General features: G+C 44.7%; 2 protein-coding genes across 2 annotated transcripts; one reads left to right on the forward strand and one right to left on the reverse strand.

The window, feature by feature from the left end:
* Positions 1 to 664: 664 nt before the first annotated feature.
* Positions 665 to 11,913, forward strand: LOC105901640 (C3a anaphylatoxin chemotactic receptor-like). Its single transcript, XM_012829123.3, has 2 exons — positions 665 to 746; positions 10,243 to 11,913. The coding sequence occupies exon 2, from the start codon at positions 10,244 to 10,246 to the stop codon at positions 11,222 to 11,224; it is 981 nt and encodes a 326-aa protein (XP_012684577.1). The 5' UTR covers positions 665 to 746; position 10,243; the 3' UTR covers positions 11,225 to 11,913.
* Positions 11,914 to 16,017: 4,104 nt separating this feature from the next.
* LOC105901639 (E3 ubiquitin-protein ligase TRIM39-like) lies at positions 16,018 to 24,520 on the reverse strand. The gene is made up of 6 exons (XM_012829122.3): positions 24,068 to 24,520; positions 20,627 to 20,722; positions 20,031 to 20,261; positions 19,746 to 19,768; positions 19,322 to 19,440; positions 16,018 to 16,911 (listed from the first exon to the last, which is right to left on the reverse strand). The coding sequence occupies exons 1-6, from the start codon at positions 24,476 to 24,478 to the stop codon at positions 16,373 to 16,375; spliced, it is 1,419 nt and encodes a 472-aa protein (XP_012684576.2). The 5' UTR covers positions 24,479 to 24,520; the 3' UTR covers positions 16,018 to 16,372.
* Between the last annotated feature and the right edge of the window lie 1,170 nt (positions 24,521 to 25,690).

Here is a 25,690-nt window from a genome sequence, read left to right on the forward strand (position 1 = left end):
GAGATTTGTTTTGTTTAGTCTAGACACAGAAACTGGTGGATTGTTGGCACAAGCAGTCTCAGAGATTTCTGGAACATCAGTAAGATGATTCATCGTCCCTCCCGTGTTTGAGAGAAAGGGAATCAAACCGGTTATTAACGCACATTTACTTGATAGTGAACCAAATGGACATAACATAAACATGAGGGAGGTAGACTATAGCTCTATCTCTCGGGGGCTAGTTCCATTGCTGACCTCCATCACTGTTGTTAGATTTGAGCTCTGATTACCTGGAAACCAGACAGAGGAGAGCCCTAATGGCTTTTATACAGTCAGTCTTTGTTGACTCTACCTCTGTGTTCGCATCCATTTGGAAGATAAGAGGTCTTAAGCAGGGGAAGAGTGGATGCTAAAGACACATATGGAAGACGAAAGGTTGTGTTAGTGTGAAAGTAGATAGTAACTAAAGTAACTGACGTAAGTTAGTGTCACTGAATCCAAGAAAAAAAGAAGTTGAATGTAGCCTGAATCAGGCCTGTAATTCCTAAGATAGAATGCAACATGGAAAGTACATTCCTGTAAAAATATATTTAGAGGCATAAACAAGGGGAAGGGGTGGGAGGGAATATTTTAATGAGGCAATCACTCCCTCACACACATATGTAAGGCGAGCACACAAAAGACCAAGCACATTTTGAATTTGACTGATCATGCTGTGGACACACCAGAAAAGATTGTGATATTTCTGTCTCCTGTTGCTTTTAGAGGTAAGAGCTCGAAATGTCTCCATTTCATTAATAGCTTCTTCTTTTACTTTCAGTGGGGACATTCATCACTCATATCAATGTCTGAAAATAACTAGTACGCTGGATCTTTGGCTTTCTGTTCATTCTAGCGAGTCATTTGTCTTTATACTCTGGATCTTATTATTATGGAAATTGTGTGCATGGATTTTTTATTGAGGAAATGCACCAAGTCTCTGTGTGCATGTGCGTGTGTGTGTACGTGTGCGTGTGCGTGTGCCTGTGCGTGTGCATGTGTTTGTTTGAGTGTCTGTGTGTGTGTGTGTGTGTGTGTGTGTGTGTTTGTGCATGTGTGTGTTTGAGTGTGTGTGTATGTGTGTGTGTGAGTGTATGTGTGTGTGTGTGCATGTGTGTGTTTGAGTGTGCGTGCATATGTGTGTGCGTGTGTGTATGTGATTGTGTGTGTGTGTGCATGTGTTTGTTTGAGTGTGTGTGCATGCGTGTGGGTGTGAGTGTGTGTGCATGTGTATGTTTGAGTGTGAGTGTGTGCATGTGTGTGTTTGAGTGTGAGTGTGTGCATGTGTGTGTTTGAGTGCGTGCGTGTGTGTGAATGCGTGTGTGTGTGAGTGTGTGTGTATGTGTGCATGTGTGTGTGTTTGTGTGTGTGTGACAGGTGTGTGTGTGTGTGTGTGTGGTGCAAGAGAGGGAGCAAGAGAAAAAGAGAGAGGCAGACAGACTGAGCAATAAGGGCACTATTTCTGTCTCCTGTTGCTTTCAGAGGTAAGAGCTCGAAATGTCTCCATTTCATTAATTGCTTCTTCTTTTACTTTCAGTGGGGACATTCATCACTCATATCAATGTCTGAAAATAATTTATTTGTAAGGATAGGCGCGCTCTACTTCCAAAATAAAGGCGATTTTGGGTGCGAGTGAAAAAGACTGTTAACTTAAAGTAGAAAAAAACGCACTCTCAAGCTTGTCTCATTGCTTATTTATTTTGACCAGTTTATCCACAGACGCGTTTGTGGCTTAGGCCGAAACGCGTCTGTAGATAAACGGGTCAAACTGGAATGTGCTTGTTTGAGTGTGTGTGCATGTGTGTGTGTGTGTGTGTGTGTGTTTGTGCATGTGTGTGTTTGAGTGTGTGTGTACTGTGTATGTGTGAGTGAGTGTTTGTGAGTGTGTATATGAGTGTGTGTGTGTGAGTGAGTGTGTGTGTGTGACTGTGTTTGTGTGAGTGTGTGTGTGTATGTATGTGTGAGTGTGTATGTGAGTGTGTGTGTGTGAGTGTGTGAGTGAGTGTGTGTGTGTGCGTGTGAGTGTGTGACATCTTCATTCTCTATCAACGTCGTAGACAGGGTTTCAACCATCCTCCAATTAGCTGTGGCTTGACTCAAGTGACACGACATTTTTCAGTTCCATCTCTTATATAACATATCGACAGCTACAAAGAGTGTCTTTCTTGGCGCTAATGCTAGAAGGCATGATAGTAAATTAGGAGTCATTTAGTCCATTCCCAGGATGTCAGTGCTCTGTGTTGGGGTCGATGCTCTTGCAGGCATGCACAGCTGATTTCTGGAAAAATCTATGCAACTCGCCTTTGTTTCCACCGGCTTCTAGCAGAGCTTCCACTCATACTCCAATACAGTGTAGCACTGGCCTCTATAGTATGTGTGGGACATAGACCTGTGTGTGTGTGCATGTGTGTGTTTGAGTGTGTGCGTGTGTGTATGTGATTGTGTGTGTGTGTGCATTGTTTGTTTGAGTGTGTGCATGCGTGTGTGCGTGTGTGTGTGTGAGTTTGTGTTTGAGTGTGTGTGTTTTTGTATGTGAGTGAATGTGTGTGTGTGTGCGTATGTGAGCATCTGTGTGTGTGTGTGTGTATGTGTGTGAATGTGTGTGGTGTGGGTGTGTGCATGTGTGTGTTTGCACTCTGACCTCATGTTCTTAACTAAACAAGTTCAAAATGTTCTAAAGATACTTTATTTGGAAAGCATTTTCTAAGGTCATGTCCATAGATTCCCTTGTTGATGTTTCTTCCCTGAATAAAAATGACCAGCTACCCTACCATATCATACCACATCACTCTAAGCTAAATGTTGGCTAAATAACAAACAGTATTTTTTTCCATTTTAAAGAACAGAAAAATAAATATATCAGTGCTGAGACGACCCTGATTGGCTGGATGTCTTCTAATTTTCTTTTTTCCTCCAAAGATAAGACAAAAGTTTTGTCACTAGAATAGAAAGAAATAGAATAGAAACACCTTTATTTTCTATTTTATTTTTATATTAGAAGGGGGATGCAGAGGTCAGGCACAATTGAACTGTAGCGTTCATTTAAACGTCTTGTGTCTGAAAGCCGAAAACCTCGACCAGCATTTAGAGCTGATATTTCTGTCACAGAGATGAAGACAAATCTGTATTATCCACCTAATTGCTTCTGCTAATAAGATCATACATGCTAGTGGAAAGTAAACACGATTGTGGATAACTTTGATAGAATTGTTTGGATTTGTCAAGTTAAAGCTCTTCTTTCCAAAATATTAGCCACTGTCAGAATGAACAACACATGGCTCTGGTACCTTTTCATTTGGATTTATTTTGAAGGGAACATACGTTTGCGGGGCCTTCATATGGCCCTATAAAATCTGCCTGCAGCACTTAGTGCAACATCTGAGATTTAGCGATAGCAATTTGTGTTTTTCATAGCCATGTGTAGATTCAGAAACTCAGCAAAGAACAGTGAGTTCCTTATCGCAGTTCACTGCGATATAACACAATGGTACATGACGTAATGTCATGGCTACAAATCGAAGCATTTATCTATTCACGCCTGAAAGGCCGCGAGATCTGTCAGCGCGCGCTCCTGGCCCCGCCTTCCAGGAGCTCTATAATATCATAACGCGCCCTCAGATCTTCCTCTTTTGAAACTTCGCAAGACGGAGTGAACATCTCTGAGTATATCTCAAACGCTTACCACAGTCAAAAGAGTTTTGTGTGCTTTCGCTCTCTACGGGTTGGTGAGTTATCGGGTTCCTTAACCCTCACTAGCTCAGGGCGCCACGAAATTCATTGGCTTAATTCATTGGCTTAATTTCATTTTGAAAGTAGTTGCTGCTATCCTTGCTGCCTGGCTGGCTAAGTCTCTGACTAGCCTGCTGGCTTGCTAACAACGTGTTCGTTGCAGATAGTGTGCTTGTGTTTTAACATTCTTCTCTACTTTCAGATTGATAAAAGATGGCCAGACACTACCCCGACTGCGGTCACGTCCGTCCCAAGGGCGACCGCCACCGTCGGTGCGTGACCTGCCTAGGCAGGGACCATGCGGAGGGCGCCTTCTCAGGCGAAGCCCCTGTCTGTCCCATCTGTGCTAGCCTCCCGCTAGCTAAGGCTACCAGGCGCCTTGCGTTCTGGAAGCGCAAGGACGCCGAGGAGACTGCACTAGTTCCATCCGGAATGAGTGCGTCTTCAGCCTTGGACTTGGTGAGCGTGAGCAGTCGCCCTGCGGCGGCAGCTCCGCTCCCGGGTCTCTCCCCGTCTCCGCCGCCTGTCAGCCCTGGGGCTGCGGGCAGCGAGGCTGAGGAGCTTCAACCAAGCGGTGTCCAGGCAATCCCCCACGATGCGCTCGAGCTGGACACCAGCCTGGATGATGATAGTCTGCTAGACTTCTCCGATGGGCACAGCTCAATCGCGGAAGCAATGCAGACGAGCCATGACGTCAGGTTGCGGGTGGAGACACCTCCTACCTCGTCTCGGCTCCTGGGCCAGCAGCTCCACGAGGTTGCGCTGAGAGCAGCCAGCTGCCTCAGGCTCCCTCTCCCTCCCCCTCCCAGTGTGCGGTCCTCGCTGCTGGACGGGGAGTTCTATGCTGGCTCCGCCACGTCAGTTCCCTCCAGCATCCCCTTCTTTGAGGAGGTGCACGAGGAACTGCAGGCGACATGGGCGATACCCTACTCGGGCCGAGCCCCGGTGCCGGGGTTCGCGCCCTACATGCAGCTCCACATGGCTAAGGAGAGGGGCTACCTCTCCTTTCCTCAGGTGGAGGATGCAGTAGCGGGCTACCTCTCGCCCGCATCCCCCACGATGCGTCTCGGCCAGAAGCCTCTCCTGCCCACGCGGGTGAGCAGACACCAGGCTCAGCTGGCAGAGAAGTCCTACTTGGCTGCAGGGCAGGCTGCCTGCACGACCAATACGGCTGCATTGCTACAGCGCTACCAGGCAAAGCTCCTGACTGAGCTTGCCTTGTCGCTGGGGGAAGATCACCCGTCTGTGGCAGAACTCCGTCGCGCGACGGATCTGTCGCTCAGACTAACTCGGTGCACGGCACAGGCACTGGGGAGGGTGATGGGTGCCGCGGTGGCTACCCAGAGGTCTCTGTGGCTATCACTGGCTAAGCTGTCAGACAGAGAAAAAGCACCACTCCTCGACGCCCCGGTCTCTGTCCAGGGCGCCTTCGGGGAAGCAGTGGTCACAATGGCTGCCAAGTTCGAAGAACAGCAGAAGAGCAGAGAGGTATTCCAGGCTTGGATGCCTCGCTCTAGTGGCGCGGGTGAGACGTCCTCCTCAGGACACACCACACCCGCACCGGGCCGGAAGAGAAGCGGGTTCCGCTCGCCAGCGCCTCCAGCAAAGGTATCCACCGGGCGAGGCTGGCAGAGACATCCCTTCCGCCCTCCAGCGCAGCCTGCAGCACAACAACCAGCTGCGCGCCCTGCCCAGGGCGCAGCCCAGGCTCCGCGGCAGCACTCCGCTCGCCGCGGGCGAGGCAGAGGGAGACCTCAGGCTCCCTGACCGTGACAGTCAGCCACTCGTCACACAGGGGGGAGCGGTGGAGCCCACACCGCCTCCAAAGAAATCAGCCCGTCGCTCACATGTGGAAATCATGTCCAGCACGGTAAGCAGGTTTTCACAAGCACCACAATCATATGTCCTAACTCCTGTCCCAGATGGCGCAGTGCCCAGGCATGCTTGTGCAACTCCCCCCGCGATGCACACAGTGCAATCGCACCCTCAAATTTTTTTCCAAAACATGAGGGGGCAGCCCCAGATCTCGTCCCCCTCCCTAGGCGGAGTGGGTGTAGATCTAGGCTTAGACTCATTGACCATGAGCGGGTTAGTCCCCGACAAATTCAACTCAGAGCACAACCTCCCTGGTTGTGCAGAAAGTTGGCGCGCATGCGCAGTGTCACCATGGGTGCTAAAGACGGTCTCAAAGGGTTACGTTCTGCAATTCGCCCGTTCCCCTCCGCCTTTCAGCAGAGTAATACAGTCTGTGATACAGCGAGAACAGTCTCACTTCCTACGGGAAGAGATTATCTCCCTGCTCAGAAAAAAGGCCATAAGCAGAGTTCCTTTCAAAGAAAGGAATGCAGGCTTCTACAGCCGTTACTTCCTCGTACCCAAAAGAGACGGGAATTATCGGCCTATATTAGATCTACGTGTGTTAAACAAAGCACTCATGCCGCTACGGTTCAGAATGTTGACCCCACGCAGGCTTGTGCAGTTTATAAGGCCAAACGATTGGTTTATCACGATAGACTTAAAAGACGCTTATTTCCACATTCCGATCCACCACAGACATCGGAAATATCTGAGGTTTGCGTTCGGAGGAATAGCGTACCAATTCAACGCACTCCCATTCGGCCTGTCCCTAGCGCCGAGGGTATTCACAAAGTGCGTAGAGGCAGCTATCGCCCCATTACGTCTACGCGGCTTACGCGTGTACAACTATTTGGACGACTGGTTAATTGCTTCCCATTCAAAAGCTGCAGCAGTGCAGGATGGCCATCTAGTGGTGGCACACCTGTATCGACTGGGTTTTGTTGTAAACAGAGAGAAAAGCGTTCTCTGCCCCAGGCAAGTTACGCATTTTCTGGGTATGATCTTAGACTCCACCTCCATGGAGGTCAGGCTGTCTCAAGAACGGATAAGTGCCATCAAAGCATGCGTGCGCCAGTTCCGACGGGGACAGTCAGTCTCGTCGCTGCGCTGCCAACGCCTGTTAGGAATGATGGCGTCGGCCGCTATAGCGCTCCCGTTAGGGATGTTGCGTATGCGGCCATTCCAAATATGGTACCTGTCTATGAAGCTCAACGCAGTCACAGACAGGCATCGCAGAGTAGTGGTGTCCTCCAGATGCAGGAAAGCCCTGGCGATCTGGAGAACCCCCTGGTTTCTCGCCGCGTCAGGCACTATGGGCATAGTGTCGCGTCGCGTGGTGGTGACCACAGACGCTTCCACCAAAGGCTGGGGAGCGGTCTGCGAAGGGAGAGGCGTGAACGGTCTCTGGTCTGTGACAGAAGCCGCGTCTCACATAAATGTGTTAGAGCTGCGAACAGTAGTCCTAGCTCTACAACACTTTCTGCCCAGGCTGAGTGGTCAGCATGTACTAGTGAGGACGGACAACACTGCGACCTTGGCGTATATAAATCGCCAGGGCGGAGTGCGCTCCCCGTCATTACACCATTGGGCGACTCGCCTGCTCCTGTGGGCAGCGAGGCACGTCCTGTCCCTCAGGGCAGTTCATATACCAGGCCACCTCAACTACGGTGCAGACCTGTTATCGAGGGGCGATCCTCGAGCAGCAGACTGGTGCCTTCACCCACAAGTGATAGGTCAGATCTGGGTGCGTTTTTTCAAGGCGCAGGTGGACCTGTTCGCGAACAGGCAGAACACCTGCTGCCCGCTCTGGTTCTCGCTAGGGGGCGACGATCCCCCACTAGGCATAGACGCGCTGGGCCACCAGTGGCCAGCCCTACCCCTATATGCTTTTCCCCCGATCCCGCTCCTCCAGCAGGTGCTGTGCAGGATTGCGGGCGAGGGCAGGGAATTGATATTGATAGCCCCCCACTGGCCCAACCAGCCGTGGGTGGCAGATCTGGTCAATATGTCAGTGCAGCAGCCTTGGGAGCTGCCTCTACGGAGAGACCTCCTAACGCAGGCGCACAGGACGGTGTGGCACCCCCATCCGGAGTGGTGGCGTCTCAAAGCCTGGCACCTGAAAGGTGCAGGCTCATAGCGTCAGGCTTGTCGGACGCGGTGGTGGCTACAATACAGAGTGCCCGAGCTGTATCAACACGGGCTCTGTATACGCTGAAGTGGCGCAGTTTTGAGCAGTGGTGTGCTGCGCGTCAGCACGACCCCGTTAACTGCGCGCTGGGCGTTATTCTCGAATTCCTACAGCAGTTGTTTGATGAGGGGAAGGCGGCTTCTACTCTCAAAGTGTACATGGCTGCCATTTCAGCCTGCCACGCAGGCATTAATGGCAGTTCTCCTGGCAGTCACCCGCTAGCGTCACGCTTTATGGCGGGGGTGAGACGGCTCAGGGTGCCAGAGAGACACCTCATACCCTCTTGGGATCTGCTAGTGGTGTTACGTGCTCTCACAGGGCCTCCGTTCGAGCCCCTGGAGACAGTGGACATAAAGTTTGTCTCTTTAAAGACCGCGCTGCTGCTGGCGTTAACGTCAGCAAAACGCGTTGGTGACATGCAAGCCCTGTCAGTCAGTCCATCGTGCCTTCAGTTCTCGATCGCTGGTGACAGAGTGGTTATGCGACCTAATGCTGCTTACACACCTAAAGTGGTGGTAACCCCATTCCGCAATCAGGTGATTGAATTAGCAGTTTTCTCGCCTCCTCCTTTTGCGTCAGCAGAGGAGGAACGTTTGAATAAACTCTGTCCAGTGCGCGCTCTCCGCTGTTACGCAGAGCGCACTAGAGCTTTCAGACAGTCAGATCAGCTATTCGTGTGCTTCGGTGCACGCGCAAAAGGCAGACCTCTATCAAAACCGAGCCTCTCCCGTTGGATAGTAGAGGCTATCGTGTTGTCTTATAAGAGCTTGTCTTTAGATCCCCCGGAGAAGTTGCATGCGCACTCTACGCGGGGGGTCTCGTCTTCCTGGGCCTTACTAAAGGGCGTCTCAGTGGAAGATATTTGCAAAGCTGCAAGCTGGAGTTCTCGCCACACTTTCATTAGATTCTATATGTTAGATGTGGCTGAACCTAGTTTTCTTCATAGCGTTCTGCGGGCAAGCGATCTCTGAATCCCTTGGCCTGAGAACGATAGATATGATAAGTGTGTTCATTAGTGTCTACATGTTATGTTGCACATGAAACATCCCAGGGTTTTCTTACGGGCGCAGGATCACGGATCCCTGTCGCCTATGATAAAGGTGGCCCTGTTAAATTCTTGGTGTTCTGCAGGCGAGCGATCTCTGAATCCCCTGACCTGAGAACGATGTATATGATAAGTGTGTTCATCGGTGTCTACATGTTTGTTGCACATGAAACACTCCAGGGTGGTTTCCTACAGGCGCAGGATCGCGATCCTTGCCACCTATGACAAAGGTTGCCCTGTTAATATGTTCACCGCCAGCGGCCGTATGAACCTCTATGAGGGCAAAGGCTTCAGTAGAGCTGGTGTGTGTAATTGGCTGCCACTGTATTATCACGCGGGAATGTATAGGGTCCCATTGTGTTATATCGCAGTGAACTGCGATAAGGAACGTCTCGGTTACTTACGTAACCTCGGTTCCTTAAGCAGGAACCAGATATAACAAGGTTGGCGTGTACAGTGTTACCTTGGATTGATTGTCTTGCTCAGTTTCTTTCCGAGGAAGATCTGAGGGCGCGTTATGATATTATAGAGCTCCTGGAAGGCGGGGCCAGGAGCGCGCGCTGACAGATCTCGCGGCCTTTCAGGCGTGAATAGATAAATGCTTCGATTTGTAGCCATGACATTACGTCATGTACCATTGTGTTATATCTGGTTCCTGCTTAAGGAACCGAGGTTACGTAAGTAACCGAGACGGTATCATGACACAGGCTGGTAAAAACACAGCACACAGTTCAAAGGGTCATCGATGTTGTTACGGAGACCAATGAAGAAATCTGTGTGCCAGGGACAGCCCAAAACACAAACGAGCACTCCACTCCCCGATAAGCATGCAAATTTATAGCCATCAAATCTCCCACGAGCCGAACTGCTGTGCAGTTCCTCTTCAGGGAAGCTCATATCTTTTCCTCCACGTCAGACATACGGCTGAGGTCATTGTGCCCTACTGGGAATGTGTCATTTTATCGTCAATGCAACCAGTCATGAGGCAGGACAGGAGAGTCTTTGTCTATAAACGGCCTTTAACCTAATCTTACTGTTGCTGCATTCCAAATGGAAGAAGTAGTAGTCATTGTCATCATTTAAACCACTCTGCACTGTTTGCTGATAAGTTCAACACAGAATTGTTGGCTGATAAACTCAACTCAACTCAGTTGTTGAGATACCCCTCACACTATCCTTTTATTGTCCCTCCTCTATGGCCTCTCAGGGATTTGGGTTTCCCTTGATGACCACATTTCCCAGATGATATTTCTTTACCTGATCTATAGTTTGACATAAGCATTAGCATTATCAAGCTAGTCTTTCATCATTTTAGTTTTTTTTTACGGCACTTTGTAAACTGTGTAGCTAACAAAAGTGCCTTAGAGTCAAGCCTACTGTGATTAATAATGTTTCTCTCCTCTAGAATGTCGGCTTATGAATTGACAAGGGTGGTGAAAATTATCCAGATCACTCTCTACGCCCTGACCATTATTTTGGGCAGTGCGGGCAACTCCATGGTCATCTGGACAATCTGGTTGCGCCTGAAGCCGAATGCCACCAACGTGTGGCTGGTGAACTTGGCGGTGGCGGACCTGGTGTTTTGCATCTCTCGCATCCTCTCCGTCATCTCCCTCCACCTCCACCAGTGGCCGTTCAAAGACCTCCTGTGCCAGGTGAACGGCCTGGTGAAGTACACCACCATGTTCTGCAGCATCTTTCTCCTGGTTGTCATTAGTGCAGACCGTGCCTTGAGCATCTGGCGCCCCCTGCAGGCCAAGGGCAGGCGCACCGTCTCCATGGCTCGAGTGGTGAGTGTGGGCGTTTGGGTGGTGGCGCTCGCCTTGAGCATGCCGTATGCCATCAACCGCACCACCGATTTGAACGTAAACAACAAGACCAAGTGCACTATGGAAACCATGGAGAGCAAGAGAGTACGGGCCTGTCTCTTCTTGATGCGCTTCCTGTTTGGATTCCTCCTGCCATTCCTGGTGATCGCCTGCTGCTATGCGCTGGCATGGTGGGGAATCAGGCGCTCACACCTCAACAGGAAGGCGAAGATCCTCCGCACCCTGGTGCTGCTCGTCTTGGCCTTCTTCCTGTGCTATGCTCCCTACCATGTCCTGCTACTTGTCAAGATGGTCAACAAGAAGAACAACTGGGTCAGATTAGGGCTGCCCGTGGCCAAGGGGTTGTCCTACTTCAACAGCTGCGTAAATCCCATTTTATATTTCTGTGTGGGGATGGATAGGCGGAAGACCTTCAGGAGGAGCATTTCTGGAGCTCTCCGGAGGGCCCTGGAAGATGACGGAATTGCCCCTGTGACCAAAGGTGGACAGACAGGGAGAGAGGGGGTGAAGTTTCAAAACCAAAGAGCAAAAGATGAGAATGTCAATGAAAAGTTATGAAACACAGGCCCATTATCAGCCCCCACCGATGCTCATAGGGTTGATTAAAATGGTTAAGATAAGTCATAAGTGATTGTTTACCTTTAAAGTTATCCAGAACAGAGTGAGTAACACTAACCTTACACTCAGTGAGACTCCTGGGAATTATGAGTCACACACTCATATCACACCCAACAATGTCACACACTCTTTTCCTAACAACGCTCACACAGTCTTGATCATTTCCTAAGAAATGATCAAGTGGCTCCCCCACTTTCCTCACAGTCGCTTGTACAATTTTATTGTAGGAATAAACATTATACAGCAGGCTGGTGTAGACAAAAACGTATGACACTTTAGCCTGTGGTCAGTCTAGCCCACATCAACACTGCTGCCAAAGCCACTCTGACGCACCCTCTGCAGCAGGGATGTTAAAAAAGACAAATATTTGGTTAAACTAGGGTTGTTCAAGGGGTGTTCACACCGGACATGAGTCATAAGGTAGGGTGAAATACACCTTAAATATTGTGAAATACACCAACATAGAGTTTACAACTGAGTAGGGATTGGATAGTTTGCTATGTAGTACCTTGCAGGGAAGCTCATGCATTGCAGATGTAGACCCAACTCTTCAGAGAGCACCTCCCTTCCTAAACTGGCACCTTGACTAGTGCTTAACTTGCACTTCAGCAGTTACATTCCTGCACTTATTTTTCTTTCTATGTCGTTTTTCTATTTTCTTATGTAAAGTAGTATTTATTGTTACACCAGGTTTTTATTGCTCTTAGCTTGACTGTTCTCTCCCCTGTACGTCGCTTTGGACAAAAGCGTCTGCTAAATGACTAAATCTAAATGTAAATGTAAATTGCAGATGTAAACACACTTCTTATACACCGTTGGATTTACTTACGTAATTGTAATGTGGGCAATCGGTTCCACATGAATGAAATGTGTTGAATCATCACAGTATTTCTCTTTCAGTTTACAAAATGTATTTAGGTTCCTTATAAAACAAACACAATGTAACCAACTAATCACAATGAAATTGTTTAAGGTTAAATTACATAGGTGCCATAGATGTCTTTATTTAATCATGTAACTTCAACATTATAGTGTTGTGCAGGTTTGATAAGCAGGCACAACTGTGCATGTTCTTAATTTCAGGCTGTATTGAAATATTGCAGTGTCACTGCAACTAGATCAATATATTGCAATGTTACTGCTCCTTGAAATTATGTGTTCTGAGCGAGACAAGCAGCTCAATTCAGCAGCGTGCATTAAGGAAACAGAACGACGGAACCACTGGGATCTTGAGAGTTATCAGTACCTGACATGCTCATGGTGGGAATAAAATATGGCACATTTCAAAACAAAACATAGACACAGTGCATGTGCTAATTATCTGAGAACAACTAACATATAACACATATTAAAAAACTAATATCTATACTTGATTTTTTACAAAGGCTGGTAGGTATCCATTTAAGGAAGTGGTGGCAGCAAGTTTTCCCCAGCGATCCCATGTGATCATTTATGTTCCCTGTTATGAACGCACGTCATGGCTTTCCACTAGTCTTACATGACTGAATTAGATAAGTTGATTGGAATTAGTTGGTTTAATGCAATAATGTCATGTTTTAAAGAGAGACAAGACTAGTTTGTGTAACTCAAATGTAATGTGGTTTAGTAAATTTGACAATCCATCTTTTCCTTTTTTCAGTTTACAATGATAGAGGCTACCTTATGCTTTCAGTAATTAAACACACATCATATATCATGGAGACTCATAAAGTGCATTGCTGTATGTTTGTAAACCCCTATCTGATGTATCTGTCCCAATAAATATATTGCGCAGACCCAGTATAACGCTCAGTGTATATATTGCTCATATACAGTATTCATAGTTTTGTCAAGCATAGAGCACATTGTACATATTTCCCATTATTATATGGCAACGACAGTTTGAGCGTTCTGATTGGCTAATGGGTAGTCATGCCAGCCTCGTATTGCCCTCTGTCAATACGGATCCGTATTGCCCTCTGACGACATTTTCAAAATGAGCGAAAGCGATCAGTCTGAGTTTTACTATACAGATGAAAATGAAGACATCAACAGCCAGGAGGAAATTCAGAAGAAGCGAAGATTTGTTATTGAAAGTGATGATGAAGACTGAACTATGGTTTGAATCACCTGTGTTGTTACTTTACTGTATAGTAAAGCCATTTTATCTGAGCCATGTTGTCCGTTTTCTATTGATCATTGTAACTTGAAGTTAGCAAGTAATTGGTTGCTAGGCAACACCTGAAACACATTGTGTCGTAAGAAGACTTGAGAGCTGTTTTCTATTTACAATTACCATTTCTTTTCATTTACAAAATGAAAGGAGTGAAAAATGCCATATAATTAACAACTTACTAACCTCGACCGTTCGGTCATGCCGGGAACTATCAAACTTAAGCTTTGGCGTATTGACCGAGCGATACGTTAAAGCCTCAGTTTGATATTTCCCGACATGACCTCACTCTTGGTTAGTAAGTAGTTCGTATCTGATTTGGCAGCTGTTGGATATTTCCGATGTAAGAGATTCCCAGTTAGAGGAACATTCCCCTTAAAAGGAATTCCAGTTTATTTATCTATTTATTTAGCTTAAGAAGTTGATGGGAATTGCTTAAAATCTTTTTCATGGCACGATGACAGTAATTGTTCTTTTCCCTGGGGAAATAAACTTAACCTTAGACATTCTTAAACTGCCTGTCAAGAGCAGGCAGAACGCTGATTTATCACATGATATCTTCCAAGGGTTTCTGTTCCCTCTCTAAAAAGATGAAGTGAAAGGTCACAATGCACAGGGACATGCAGTTAAAATGACAACATCAGTGTGGAGTATATTCCTGTGGAACCTCACTGTTTATTTTCACATTTGGTTTTGACAAAAGACTGTGGGATGACTGTGCTGCTGTAATATAAAGGCCTGCCAAACAAGTTAATCCACAGAGACAATGATCCACAATGATTCAACTGATTGAAATGGTGTGCGTGTTGAACTAGCATGTGTGCTGAAATGGTGTACGTGTTGAACTAGCATGTGTGCTTGTTGTGGTGGACCAGCAATTGTGAGCCCATGAAAGTAACAATTAAATAATTTGTCCAAGAACTTGTCATAGAGTTGATGCATATTTTGTTGCATACTATTGAATACATTGTTTATAGTGTCTTGATTATAATTGCAAAATACAGCACATGAGTATTCCACTTCAGCAAGTTATTACAGACTGTGTGTGAGAAGCTGAACATTTCCCTTCTCACTGTTTCGAACATTCCGGACTGTTTCACCACGAAATGCGGCTCAATTATACTGATATATATACTGGGTACCCACCATCTCATCCATTTACCATGTGTTTTGCAATAAGATCCATAAACTGGTGAACATACATGTACTCACACTTCCTTGTTCTCACGCTCTCACATACTGGTCCCAACGCTCGCGCTGGGATAACACTTTTACATTGTGTCACCAGTGGAGGGAGCGGGGCATTATGTCACAGGGGTGTTTGTCGTGTTCACATTTCACTTAGGTAATAACTATGCATTGTAGGGCGATTTGCTATTGGATTAAATGGTGTTTGAGTGTTTATATGGAGATATGTTATTTGAATGTATAATTCATGAATTACCGTATTTTCCGGACTATAAGCCGCTACTTTTTTCCCACGCTTTGAACCTCGCGGCTTAAACAACGATGCGGCTAATTTATGGATTATGATACCTGTGACTGTATACGGTGGCTTTGCGTTTACGGTGGCTTTGTGGAGCTAGGATGCTAGCATGGATGCAGCCGCATGGATGCTTAGCTCCACGCGATTTCTCAGTATCTCTCAATAACTTAACTAATGTCAAAATAACCACAGTCTACCAGCGTAGACAGAACACAACTCAAAACACTTTAGAAAATAAAATAAAAGTTTACAACAATACAAATCCAGTCTTCAAGTTCTTTAGCTCACTGGTTTCAAACTAGCGTCTGTCTTCAATCTAACGTTCTAGCTTCTGATTGACTCTTGCGACTGTGCGCTCTTAAAGCAACAGTGCACTTATCTAACTGGCAAAACTAACTATTGTATTAGTTTTGATATTCATTTTAGCCTGTGTAAAGTTAATTTGTTTCAATGTTGCGGTAGTCACCTGCGGCTTATAGACATGTGCGGCTTATTTATGTTAAAAATAATTATTTTTTAAAAATTCAGTGCGTGAGGCTTATATTCAGGTGCGCTCAATAGTCCGGAAATTACGGTAATGGTTTTGTTAATAATATGCACAATGTGCTTTGCTTCCCCATATTCATGGGTTGGCCCTATTAGGCCAATTAGTGGCAATAGCTAGGCCTTCTTAAGAGGCTAGCTCAGTGCCATTCAGGAAGTTGAGGTAGAAGGACAGCTTTCCTGTTGTGAGGAGTTGTTCTTGAAGGTAACACTGTTAGGCTGCATTTTGCTATTGAAGCTTGTTTTTGTTTAAGTATTTTGTTTGTGCTTATTATTGCTTTTGCTAAAATTCCAACCTGGAAAGAAAATAAATATTGTTGAACTGGAAACGTAAACCACTGCTCCGGCGATTCTTTTGACCACCATCTCCAAAGTCCACATCCCTAATCGTGGGCTGGCCGCGCCGGTCACTCACACTGTGTGATCCAAAAATGTCTTGCATTCTGTCAAAAGCCTGGCTTAAACTAGAGTGACATGAATTTAAATGAAGTCAATCAAATTAGAAAGCGTTGTTAGCTTACCCTAGAATAACCTGAAAACAATAAAAAAAAATGAATTACTTAATTTTAATAGCTTTTGTGAATTTAATAATTTGCTGACAGAATCTACCAACAACATGAAGATTCTGCTAAACATTGGAAAAGTGTCATTAAAAAAATGTATTCCAAGAAAGTAGTTTTAAAGCTAGGCAAGGAGGACCTTTCAATGCCCTCATTCCCAGAGAGGTAGGCTCAGGTGATTATTAGAGAAACCTCCAAGAAGCAGGTTAGCATTAATAAACAGAGTCAAGGGCCATACCTCCTGCCGAGGTACTGACCAGCTACCTAGACAAACCCGCCAGCTGTAAGACCTACAGCTCTTACATATTTACATCTAGTCAACAACAACAAATGTCAACAACAACACATCACGGCTCAAGCTGTATCAAGACTTTCCTGGAACAAATGCGAAGTGGAGTAGAGTCTTTTGATGGCCCAAAGAGAGGGAACATTTTCTCAGTGAACGTATCTTTGAAGGCGTAGATGAGTGTGCCTTCGCTGGGGTCACTGAAGGTCACCTCGCCCTTTGTGTAGTCCAGTTGAATGCGGATCCTCCGTGGCTTCCTGTCATACTCCAGACGAGTCTCTGGCCACGTTCCTGCGCGGAACTCGTGCTTCCTCAGGATGATGGTGTAGAACCCTGCCTTGGGGCACACGGGGAAGTTCCCCTTCCTCTGCACGGACTGGCGAGCCACACCGATGCGGCAGTTGGGTTTGTTGCCTACTTCGATTTCCCAGCTGTGGACCCCACCGCTGTAGCCCTCAGAGCCCAGCACAAAGACATATAGGTCAAAGCGCTCAGGGTTATCGGGGAGATTCTTGCCCCGGAAGCTGTAACGGACACTGGTCAGCTCGTCAGAAAAGGCCAACTGAGGATGGGCTGATAGAGGATCCAGGGTTAACGGAGCTGCAGACACAGATGGCATTAGGGATATGTAGGTGAAAGCTGCTGTGAATAATATTTGCAGTTCTGTAGCCTGACTTGGGCACAGAAAGAGGGATGGGTGAAATAACGTTCACATAGGTATGGAGGGATACCGTCATACGGTAATGAAATATTTACAAGGCCCTAGTTGAGAAATGGCCAAACATACCTTAAAAAGGACCTACTATGCGCATTTTCAATGATCATAATTTTATTTTTGGGTCCTACTAGAATGGATTTACATGCTTCAGTATTCCAAAAACACATATTTTTTTTACATAATGTATATCTGATGGTGGTGGACTTCCGGCGGAAGCAGGACAGCGGGTACACCCCCCTCACCATCAGAGGGGAGCCTGTGGAGAGGGTCCCTTGTTTTAAGTACCTGGGGGTGCACCTCACTGAGGACCTAACCTGGACCCTCCACACACAACACGTGACAAAGTAATCTAGGCAGCGGTTGTACTTCCTCCTGTTACGACCCTGGCGGGTCTAGGCCCTGCCCTGTGATATTTGCATGCCTGTTCTCTATCTCTTTACAGCAGGTGATTGGAAACAGGTGTACCCCATGATTGGATGGGCTACAAAAGCCCTGATCAGATGGCAGTCGGGAGAGCTTTGGATTCCCGGCATTTGGTTAACGTTGGATAGAGATTGGTTTTGGATTGTTGGTTTTGGATACTCGTTGGTTTTATATTATCCTTGAACTGACTGTACATTACATCTTTGGTTTCTATTCACAACACTGACATTCACCACACGTTTGCCTATAATTAATAGATAAATATAAACTTGTAATCATTAATAAATAAACGTATTATTATCATAAATTCTGCGTGGCCTCCCCTTTATGTTTCGTGCATTGAGCCGGCACGTAACACTCCGGAGGCTTAGGAAGTTCAAGGTCTCCCCTCCCATCCTGAGGACATTCTACTCATCAGCTACTCATCAGCCTCACAGGATGCATCTCCGTCTGGTACGGAAACTGTACCACCCAAGACCAGGCCAACCTACAGAGAGTGGTGCGCTCACCCAAGCGGACTATCAGAGCGTCCCTACCCACCATGCATGACATTTACCAGAAGAGGGTGGAGTTGAGGGCAATAAAACATCATGAGGGATGACTCACACCCCAATGCCAACCTCTTCACCCTGTTTCCGTCAGGTAGACGCCTACGCAGTCTAAATTCAAGGACTGAGAGACTAAAGAGGAGTTTTTACCCACTGGCAGTGAGACACTTGATCTCAATTTGTTTAATTCAGCACTCTTTCCTTATTTCTATTTATTTATTTTATTTTATTTCAGTGTGGAGCGTAGACCCTTTTACATTTCACTACATTTGTGTATGTGACAAATAAAGCGCTTGAGTTGAGTTTATCTCTATTCACCCTCTGTCTGAATGCTCTGTTAGAGTGTCTTTAAGCCCCCCATTCCCGATGAGCCATCACCTTGTAACAAAAGAAAAGGGCTGGATTTCCAACAAGGCGTTTCAGGCAGCTGAGAAAAGTGGGTTCTGTGGGAGAGTTACTCCATCTGGTGTGTACTTTGGGCATTGCAACTTTGCAGGCCGTTTAATTGTACAAAAATCTATATGACACAAAAAATAGAAGAAATAGAAAAAATGGAAAAGCATAATTGGTCCTCTTTAAAGCATCTTTACATAACAATTTTACCTTGAAAAAACAGCTTCCAAATCATTTTGGTAGTACACTGACTTGTAATATGGAGAGTGCCACAGCATGCCATGTACATCTGGTATTGCACTATGTAACTTTGATGGTGAGGGTGGACCACCTCTCGCGAGAACAACGCAATGCTTTATGACACCACCTCACGCAACAACAACTACACCCGTTTGCTACCTATAAGAAGAAACTAGCGCAGTATTCTTTGTATGGACATTATGGCAGGCATGATGAAGAAACTGAGGAAGACCTTGTCAGAAGAAGCGAGGAAGAGAAAAAGAGAGAGTAACTGAGCAAGAGACTGAACAAGAGTCGGAACTAAACAAGAGGCATTTACTAGTTGGCGAGAGCTAAAAGAGACAGAAGGATGCAAGTCAGACACCGAGCTGACCTTCTTTCTGTTCGACTGGTCAGTAATAACGTATTAGCTGTCTTGCTATGTCATTGACTTCAGTCCTGTCTCAGGCTAACATCCAAATAAATGTATTTCACGCCAAAAAGTTTGATCAGCGTTTTAAAACGTTTTCAAACCCCGATTGGAGAATTTGAATGTATTCTCACTTCAAATCTCTCCTTCTCACCACATGTATAAAATAGTTAGAAGAATTGTGGGCTTCATTATTCAACTGTGAGAGTGTGTAAGAGTGATTGGAGAGTTTTTCACTGTCATACAATTACAATTATATTGTCTAAAATATGTACTTACAGTGGTGAATTATCCCAAGCATTTTCTCCCAGATGCTATACTTCAGAGCACTCAGGTGCTTGGAGACGTCGATCAAAGGCACAGAAATAGTGTCTGGCTCTTGAAGTTTACATTGTACCCTATGCAAGAGGATTCAATAGAAGATGCATCATCTTGGTGTAATGACAAGAATGTGTATGGATGTCAAACTTGTTTGTGTCCTCAGATTACATTTACAACACAGAGAATAATTAGCAATTAGCACCCAGAAACACTACAGCTGAAATACAGCTCTCAAAAGACCAAAGACAAGAAGCGAGAGAGAGAGAGAGAGAGAGAGAGAGAGAGAGAGAGAGAGAGAGAGAGCGCACTAGTCTCATTTTAGGCAAAATTGGAGAGGGAGAGGTTACCAATTTCTTTGCATGCCAAATAAATAACTACCCACCTTCTCTTGATCGCCTTGAAATTCTGAAAAGAACAAAGAACGATTACTATGTGCCAGCGACTCAGGGGAGCAGCTAAGATGAGTCTTGGTCTGGACCAAAACACGGTTGATTTCAGTAGAATTCAACTCTGTGTCAGACTTCAGTGTTAACAGTTAAATTAAACTGAAAAAAGATTTGAAATGAAAGACACATTTTTAATCCTCACCAATGATTACACTTGCTTTTAACCTAAGAGCTCTTAAGAACCAAACATTCTTGTGCATATGGGGCAGTAAGGGAGTCACCTGCAGGAATTCCATATCTTGAATTTCCATCTCGCGCTCAATGCTGTCTATCACTGCTGAGAGAGATGCCAACTTGCTGCTAATTGTTTCCACACTGTCCTGGAGCATCTGGGTCTTCTGCTGTTCTTTGTTCCGCAGACTGGCTACGCGGGCAGATTCCTCCTCATACAGAAACTTGTGAAGTTTCTCAAACTCTGATTTGATATCAGCCTCAGTTTTATCAGCCTGTTTCTGAAAATGCCAAAAGGAGAAACTGTCAAAACATTTAAACTCTTTTCACTTTGATAGTTCACTTGCTTAGAATGGAAAAATATTCATATCACTGAGAAATCTTCATTGACAAAACATACTTTTGGAATCCAGTGAGCTTTGCTTGAACTGATATTTAAGCAAGTCTATAAAATACAATTCTTCTTACTGCCCTGATCTGTATTTAACAGGCAAAGATAATTCAAGGTGCGAAGGGCATATAGGCATCACATTTAGTCAACACAGCAGACAGCCATGACAGCTCTCACCCATCTGTGCCGTGCCACAACACAGACGAACACACTGGACTTCCTTCCAAAACTGTTCTCTCCACCCACAACACTTACCTTGATGAATGCTGCAGTCGCATCACAACTTCTCTTCATCTTATCCAAGTTGTCCCTCTTTTCTTTAAGTGGCTTCAGATCAGTCAAAAGTTCCTCCTGCAAATGAGTAATATCATGTCAGAGTCAGACCATGGACATGCATAATGTTGAGCTGTTCAGACCATTTTTCCTTTGTAGGGGAGACCAGGTAAAATAACGTTGGACAGAGATTGAGAAACAAATAGAAATTCTGAATGTAGCTTGCTGATGCCATCAGACATGTTGTCTGCAAATGTAATCGGATTACGCAAAACACGACCTGAGAAATTAAGCATGTTACAACTGTACCCGTCTCCCCTGGCTGAGCTGCCTCTTCAATTATAAAAACTGTTGTATTTTGTGTTGTTGCTGCTGATAAACCTATTAGTAGCATGTGGTTGCTGGAGTTGCGGACCAGAAGCAGACAAAACTTACCAGTGGACCGGTATGTGCTTTCTATCTGGTTTAGTGTGTTTGATTTATTTATTTATTTAAGCCTCGGAAAACACATTGAGGAATAAGACCCTAATTTATTTACAATGGTGCCGAGGGTACAATGAAGAGTTAATACATTGAAATAAATAAATAAAATAAAATAAATATGCATATATATATAAAATAATACAGGAACAACCATTTTGAAGATTCAATAAAATACGGTTGAGTCAACTAGTCATTACAATCACTACAGGAAAAGTCAATTGTACATGAGATAACATTCGAGAATTCCCTTAATGAAATAAATGAGCACAACCTTAAAGATTTTTGGACCTCATTCCAAATGTAGGGTGCCTTATAACAGAAAGCTGTCTTACCCAGTTTAGTGTTAACATGAGGCACATATAATGAAAGCCAGCTCTGGGAGCGGGTATTGAGGGTATTACAATTCCAGCTGATGAGAGAGGAGAGATATAGTGGAAGTAGCCCAATGATCGTTTTGTAAATAAAGATCTTCCAATGACCATCCCTTTTTTCAGACAGGGCTGGCCAGCCAACCTTGTTATAAAGAGTACAGTGGTGTGTGCCAAACGCAGAGCAGAATGGTATACCGCATCCAGGGATTTCAGTGTGCTTTGGGATGCATTCCCATAAATAACATCACCATAATCTAAAACTGATGTAAAAACAGACTCAATAATGCGTTTTCTGGCTAGGAAAGTGAAACAGCACCTATTTCTATACATTCTTAGCTTTTTTTTACCAGTTGATCCACATGTGGTTTAAAATCAAGCTTCTCATCAACCCAAATGCCTAGGTACTTAAAGCTGGTGACCCTTTCCAGAGCGGTATCATTTCTAGAGCAGAGTTTTAAACTGTTAAAATCAGTGCTTCTAGCTTTAGTAAAAATAATCTATTTGGTTTTAGCACAATTCAGGACTAGCTTCAGGTCATTTAACTGCTTCTCTAGCATGTGGAAGGAGAGCTGCAGTCTATTTATAGCAGAGTCAATATACAGAACTGTGTCATCCAGATGAACCTGAGAAAGTGGAGTGAGTGTGGAGGCTTTTTCATTGATATATATTATAAAAAGTAAAGGCCCAAGGACAGAGCCTTGGGGTACCCCCTTGTCAATATCTAAAAAAAGTTATTTTGCCCACCTTTACACATTGGGAGCGACCAGTGAGATAACTCTTAAACCACTCAAGGCTCATATGGTCAAAGTCGATAAGTGATAATTTGTGTAAAAGCAGATGGTGGTCAACCGTGTCAAAGGCCTTTGAGAGGTCCACAAATAGTGTGGCACAATGTTGCTTATTGTCCAAGGCAGCAATGACATCATTCACAACAAGGGAGGCTGCCGAAATAATGTATGTCGGGCTCTAAAACCTGGTTGAGATGGACTCAAGAAAGAGGATAGTGATAAAAATGACTTTAGCTGGGTATTAATAAAGGGTTCCAGAATTTTTGAGAGACATTATAAGTTTGAAATGGGCCTGTAGTTGTTCATGTTATTAGTGCTACCACCCTTGTGCGGTAGGAGAACATGGGCTGTTTTCCAGGTTGAAGGGATAACACCAGTTGTTATGGAGAGATTGAAGATATGAGTAATATGTTCAAAAATTACAGTAGCTGAGGTTTTCAGAAAGAAAGGGTCAAGCTTGTCATCACCAGTCGATTTCTTTGGATCGATTTTGATCAGGGCATTGCAGACCTGAACTGAATATAATATTGTCAGACTAAGGCTGCTCTCTGAAAGTGGAACTGAGATAGCGGGAGGTGTGCCGGGATCTGCTTGAAGATCAGTAGTGTGGACAGTATTATCAAAAAGGTGCCCAGCTGCAGCAAAATGTCTGTTAAAAGCAGAGCAGATGTCAGAGTGTTCAGTTAAAACAGTGGAGTCTGCTAAAATGCTAGCAGGCAGTGTCAGGATCCTGCTCTGTTTTCCTTTTATGTTTCTTGATTCCTGACATGTGCTTTTTCCTGTTTGTTTATGTTGTCATGTGCTTGTTGTGATTGTCTTGTCCGGCCATGTGTTTCCTGTCTTTGTCCTGAGACTCCGCCCCCATCTGCCTCTGCCACTTCCTGGTTTTGACCCTCACCTGTTCCCAATCTGTACCCTGTTTGTTTCCCTGATTGGTACCTCCTGTGTCTTGTTAATTCCCCTTGTCTAGTTCCCCCTCTGTTATTTAAGTTCAGTCTGTCCTTTGTTCGATGTTGGTTCGTCGTACTAGCATGGTGAGTTCTGTTCCAATTAGCTGTGTGCTTTCATGTTTTCCTGCTCTACCTTGCTTTTTGTATTGTTGCTTTGCCAGTGTTCGGTTCATCAGTTTTTTGTTCGTTTTTGCCTTGGATCTTCTGTGCGTTAACCTTGTGAATAAATCCTGAATTCTTCCCTACATATGGTCTGCAATTGGGTCTCTGCCTTACGAATCGTGACAGGCAGGCATGTACTGCGCTCTCCTTTTAGACTTTTAATTGCTTTCCAGAAATCACCTGGTCTATTGGACGATTCAGTAAAAATCGGCTTTCCCTCTCCTGGCTGCTGATGTGTATTTATTTCGCAATTGTCTAAATGTAAGCCAGTGGGCATGGTCATTTGTCTGCCTTGCTAGATTCCATGCCTTGTTCCTGGAACAATGCAGTTTTGCAAGTTCATTACAGTACCAAGAGTTGACTCTGTTCTTAGTCCTGCATTTTTTTTATAGGGAACATGTTTGTCAACTAGAAAGTTAAAAGCTGTGGTAAAATGTTTTAGGGCCAGGTCAACATCAGGTATTTTGACAGTATCTGCTAGGTCGTGTAAGAAGGCCTGCTCATCAAAGTGCTTAAAATTCCTTTTCATTACTACCCGAGAACCCCATTTCTGCAACCTCATGTCACGGATGCATATTATGGGACAATGATCACTAATCCCCAAGTGTAAAACCCCATTTGCAACATATTTGTAAACGGTGGCATAGGCTTTCTGTCTGCGTGGCCTACCTTTCGTTCCTGAACGACGGCAATGAATCGACACACATCGTGATTTTGATGTTGGCCAGATCCTATACAGTCAACACAGATAGCCTGGTCATCCTGTTTGCAGTATAGTTTGAGATTTTCACCGTGAAGAGAACAAAGGGCTTCACTGGTAACTCCGATTCGCGTTTTCTCCTTTAAAATCAGTTCGCAGACTTGTTTCAATGCCAGGTTCAAAGGAGGTAAATCTTTTGAGGATTTTCTCCTACAAAGAGGACACTCTCGCTTGGCTGATTTATTCCATACTTCTTGAAGACACTCTTTGCAGAAACTATGACTGCATGATAATAAAACGGGGTTCTTGAAGATTCCACAGCAAACTGAACAAGATATTTCATATTCTAGCCGTGATGTTTCAATGTTTTCGGAAGCCATAACGACGCACGTTTTCTTCCTTTGCTTTAAAAGTGAAACTGAAACATGTTCTACCCATGCGAAGACAGGTTTGCTCATGTCATGCGTATTTGAACAGTGGTTGTATTCACTATATAACCAGCCTTTATGTCTTAATTATTTTAGCTGTTGTTGATGAGTATACTAACAGAATGAGTTAGAAGTTTTCCTCAACGGAAATTATTTCACTCTGTATCACCAAACAGTGCAGTTTCTCTCAACATTTAATTTATAACTTTGTACGGTCTGAGATTGGTCTGTTTTGGGATCGATCTAAGCCACGTGCTCGTGAGGATTTATGGGTCATTATCATCATTATCATTATTTATTCAGGGAGAATTGACTGAGTATAGGGCTCTTTTGCAGCAATGCCCTGATTGAGGCTACATAATACAGAAGAACAATAAATAAACAAACCATAACAAAACAAAACAGCCAAAATAAATAAACAAAACACATTAAACAACTCAGAAATTAAGTATAAAAAAAATAAATAACAAAGTAACTAAATTAAATCAGAGAATCATTTAAAACAACAGCATTGAGGCACATCCTTAGCATCTAAAAGGCTCTTAAATTGGTTGACAGACAAATACTTGGTTAGTATCAACTCCACTTGAACAGTGTTCCATTTATGGGAAGCAAAGAACTTAAAAGCTATTTTACCTATATCAGTTTTTGTAAGGGGGATTTCAAGGGAGATGAGGCTCTGTGACCGTGTGTTATGACAGATGGATTTTAAAAGTGACATGAGATAATTAGGCAGTTTTCCCACTAAGGCTTTATAAACAAATAAAATAGTGTTTTTCCCTCTTGTCTGCTAGAGGGGACCAACCAACATTCTTGTATAAGTTATAGTGGTGGGTCCTGAAAGCGTCTCCTGTAACAAAGCGAAAAGCACTATGGTAAACAGAGTCCAGGAGTTTTAAGGTAGAGGGTGCAGCATACATATAAACAATGTCACCATAGTCAAGAACTGACTAAATTTTTGCAGCCGAGATTCATCATCAGAGTACACATGTGATTGTGAACGTGTCCTGTAGTGATCAAATCAGCCAGGATGCGCTGAAACTACACGTGTAACCATTGCTAAAATCACATATAAGATGTTCCTGTGTTAGCCTATGAGCAAATGTGTTGACGACAGTCTTCAAAAGAAACTGTGGCTGAAAGAAGAGGACAGGCATCTTGAAA

Source organism: Clupea harengus, chromosome 11 (genome assembly GCF_900700415.2).
Source record: "Clupea harengus chromosome 11, Ch_v2.0.2, whole genome shotgun sequence".
Taxonomy (NCBI): Eukaryota; Metazoa; Chordata; class Actinopteri; order Clupeiformes; family Clupeidae; genus Clupea; species Clupea harengus.

Bases quoted from the DNA above. Each gene is read 5' to 3' on its own strand.
- LOC105901640 (XM_012829123.3), top strand. From the start codon at position 10,244: ATGTCGGCTTATGAATTGACAAGGGTGGTGAAAATTATCCAGATCACT.
- LOC105901639 (XM_012829122.3), bottom strand. From the start codon at position 24,478: ATGGCTTCCGAAAACATTGAAACATCACGGCTAGAATATGAAATATCT. The intron at 19,441-19,745 runs GTGGGTAGTTAT...CCTCTTGCATAG, and splicing joins TTCAAGGCGATCAAGAGAAG to GGTACAATGTAAACTTCAAG. The intron at 16,912-19,321 runs GTAAGTACATAT...CTGTGTCTGCAG, and splicing joins GCTTGGGATAATTCACCACT to CTCCGTTAACCCTGGATCCT.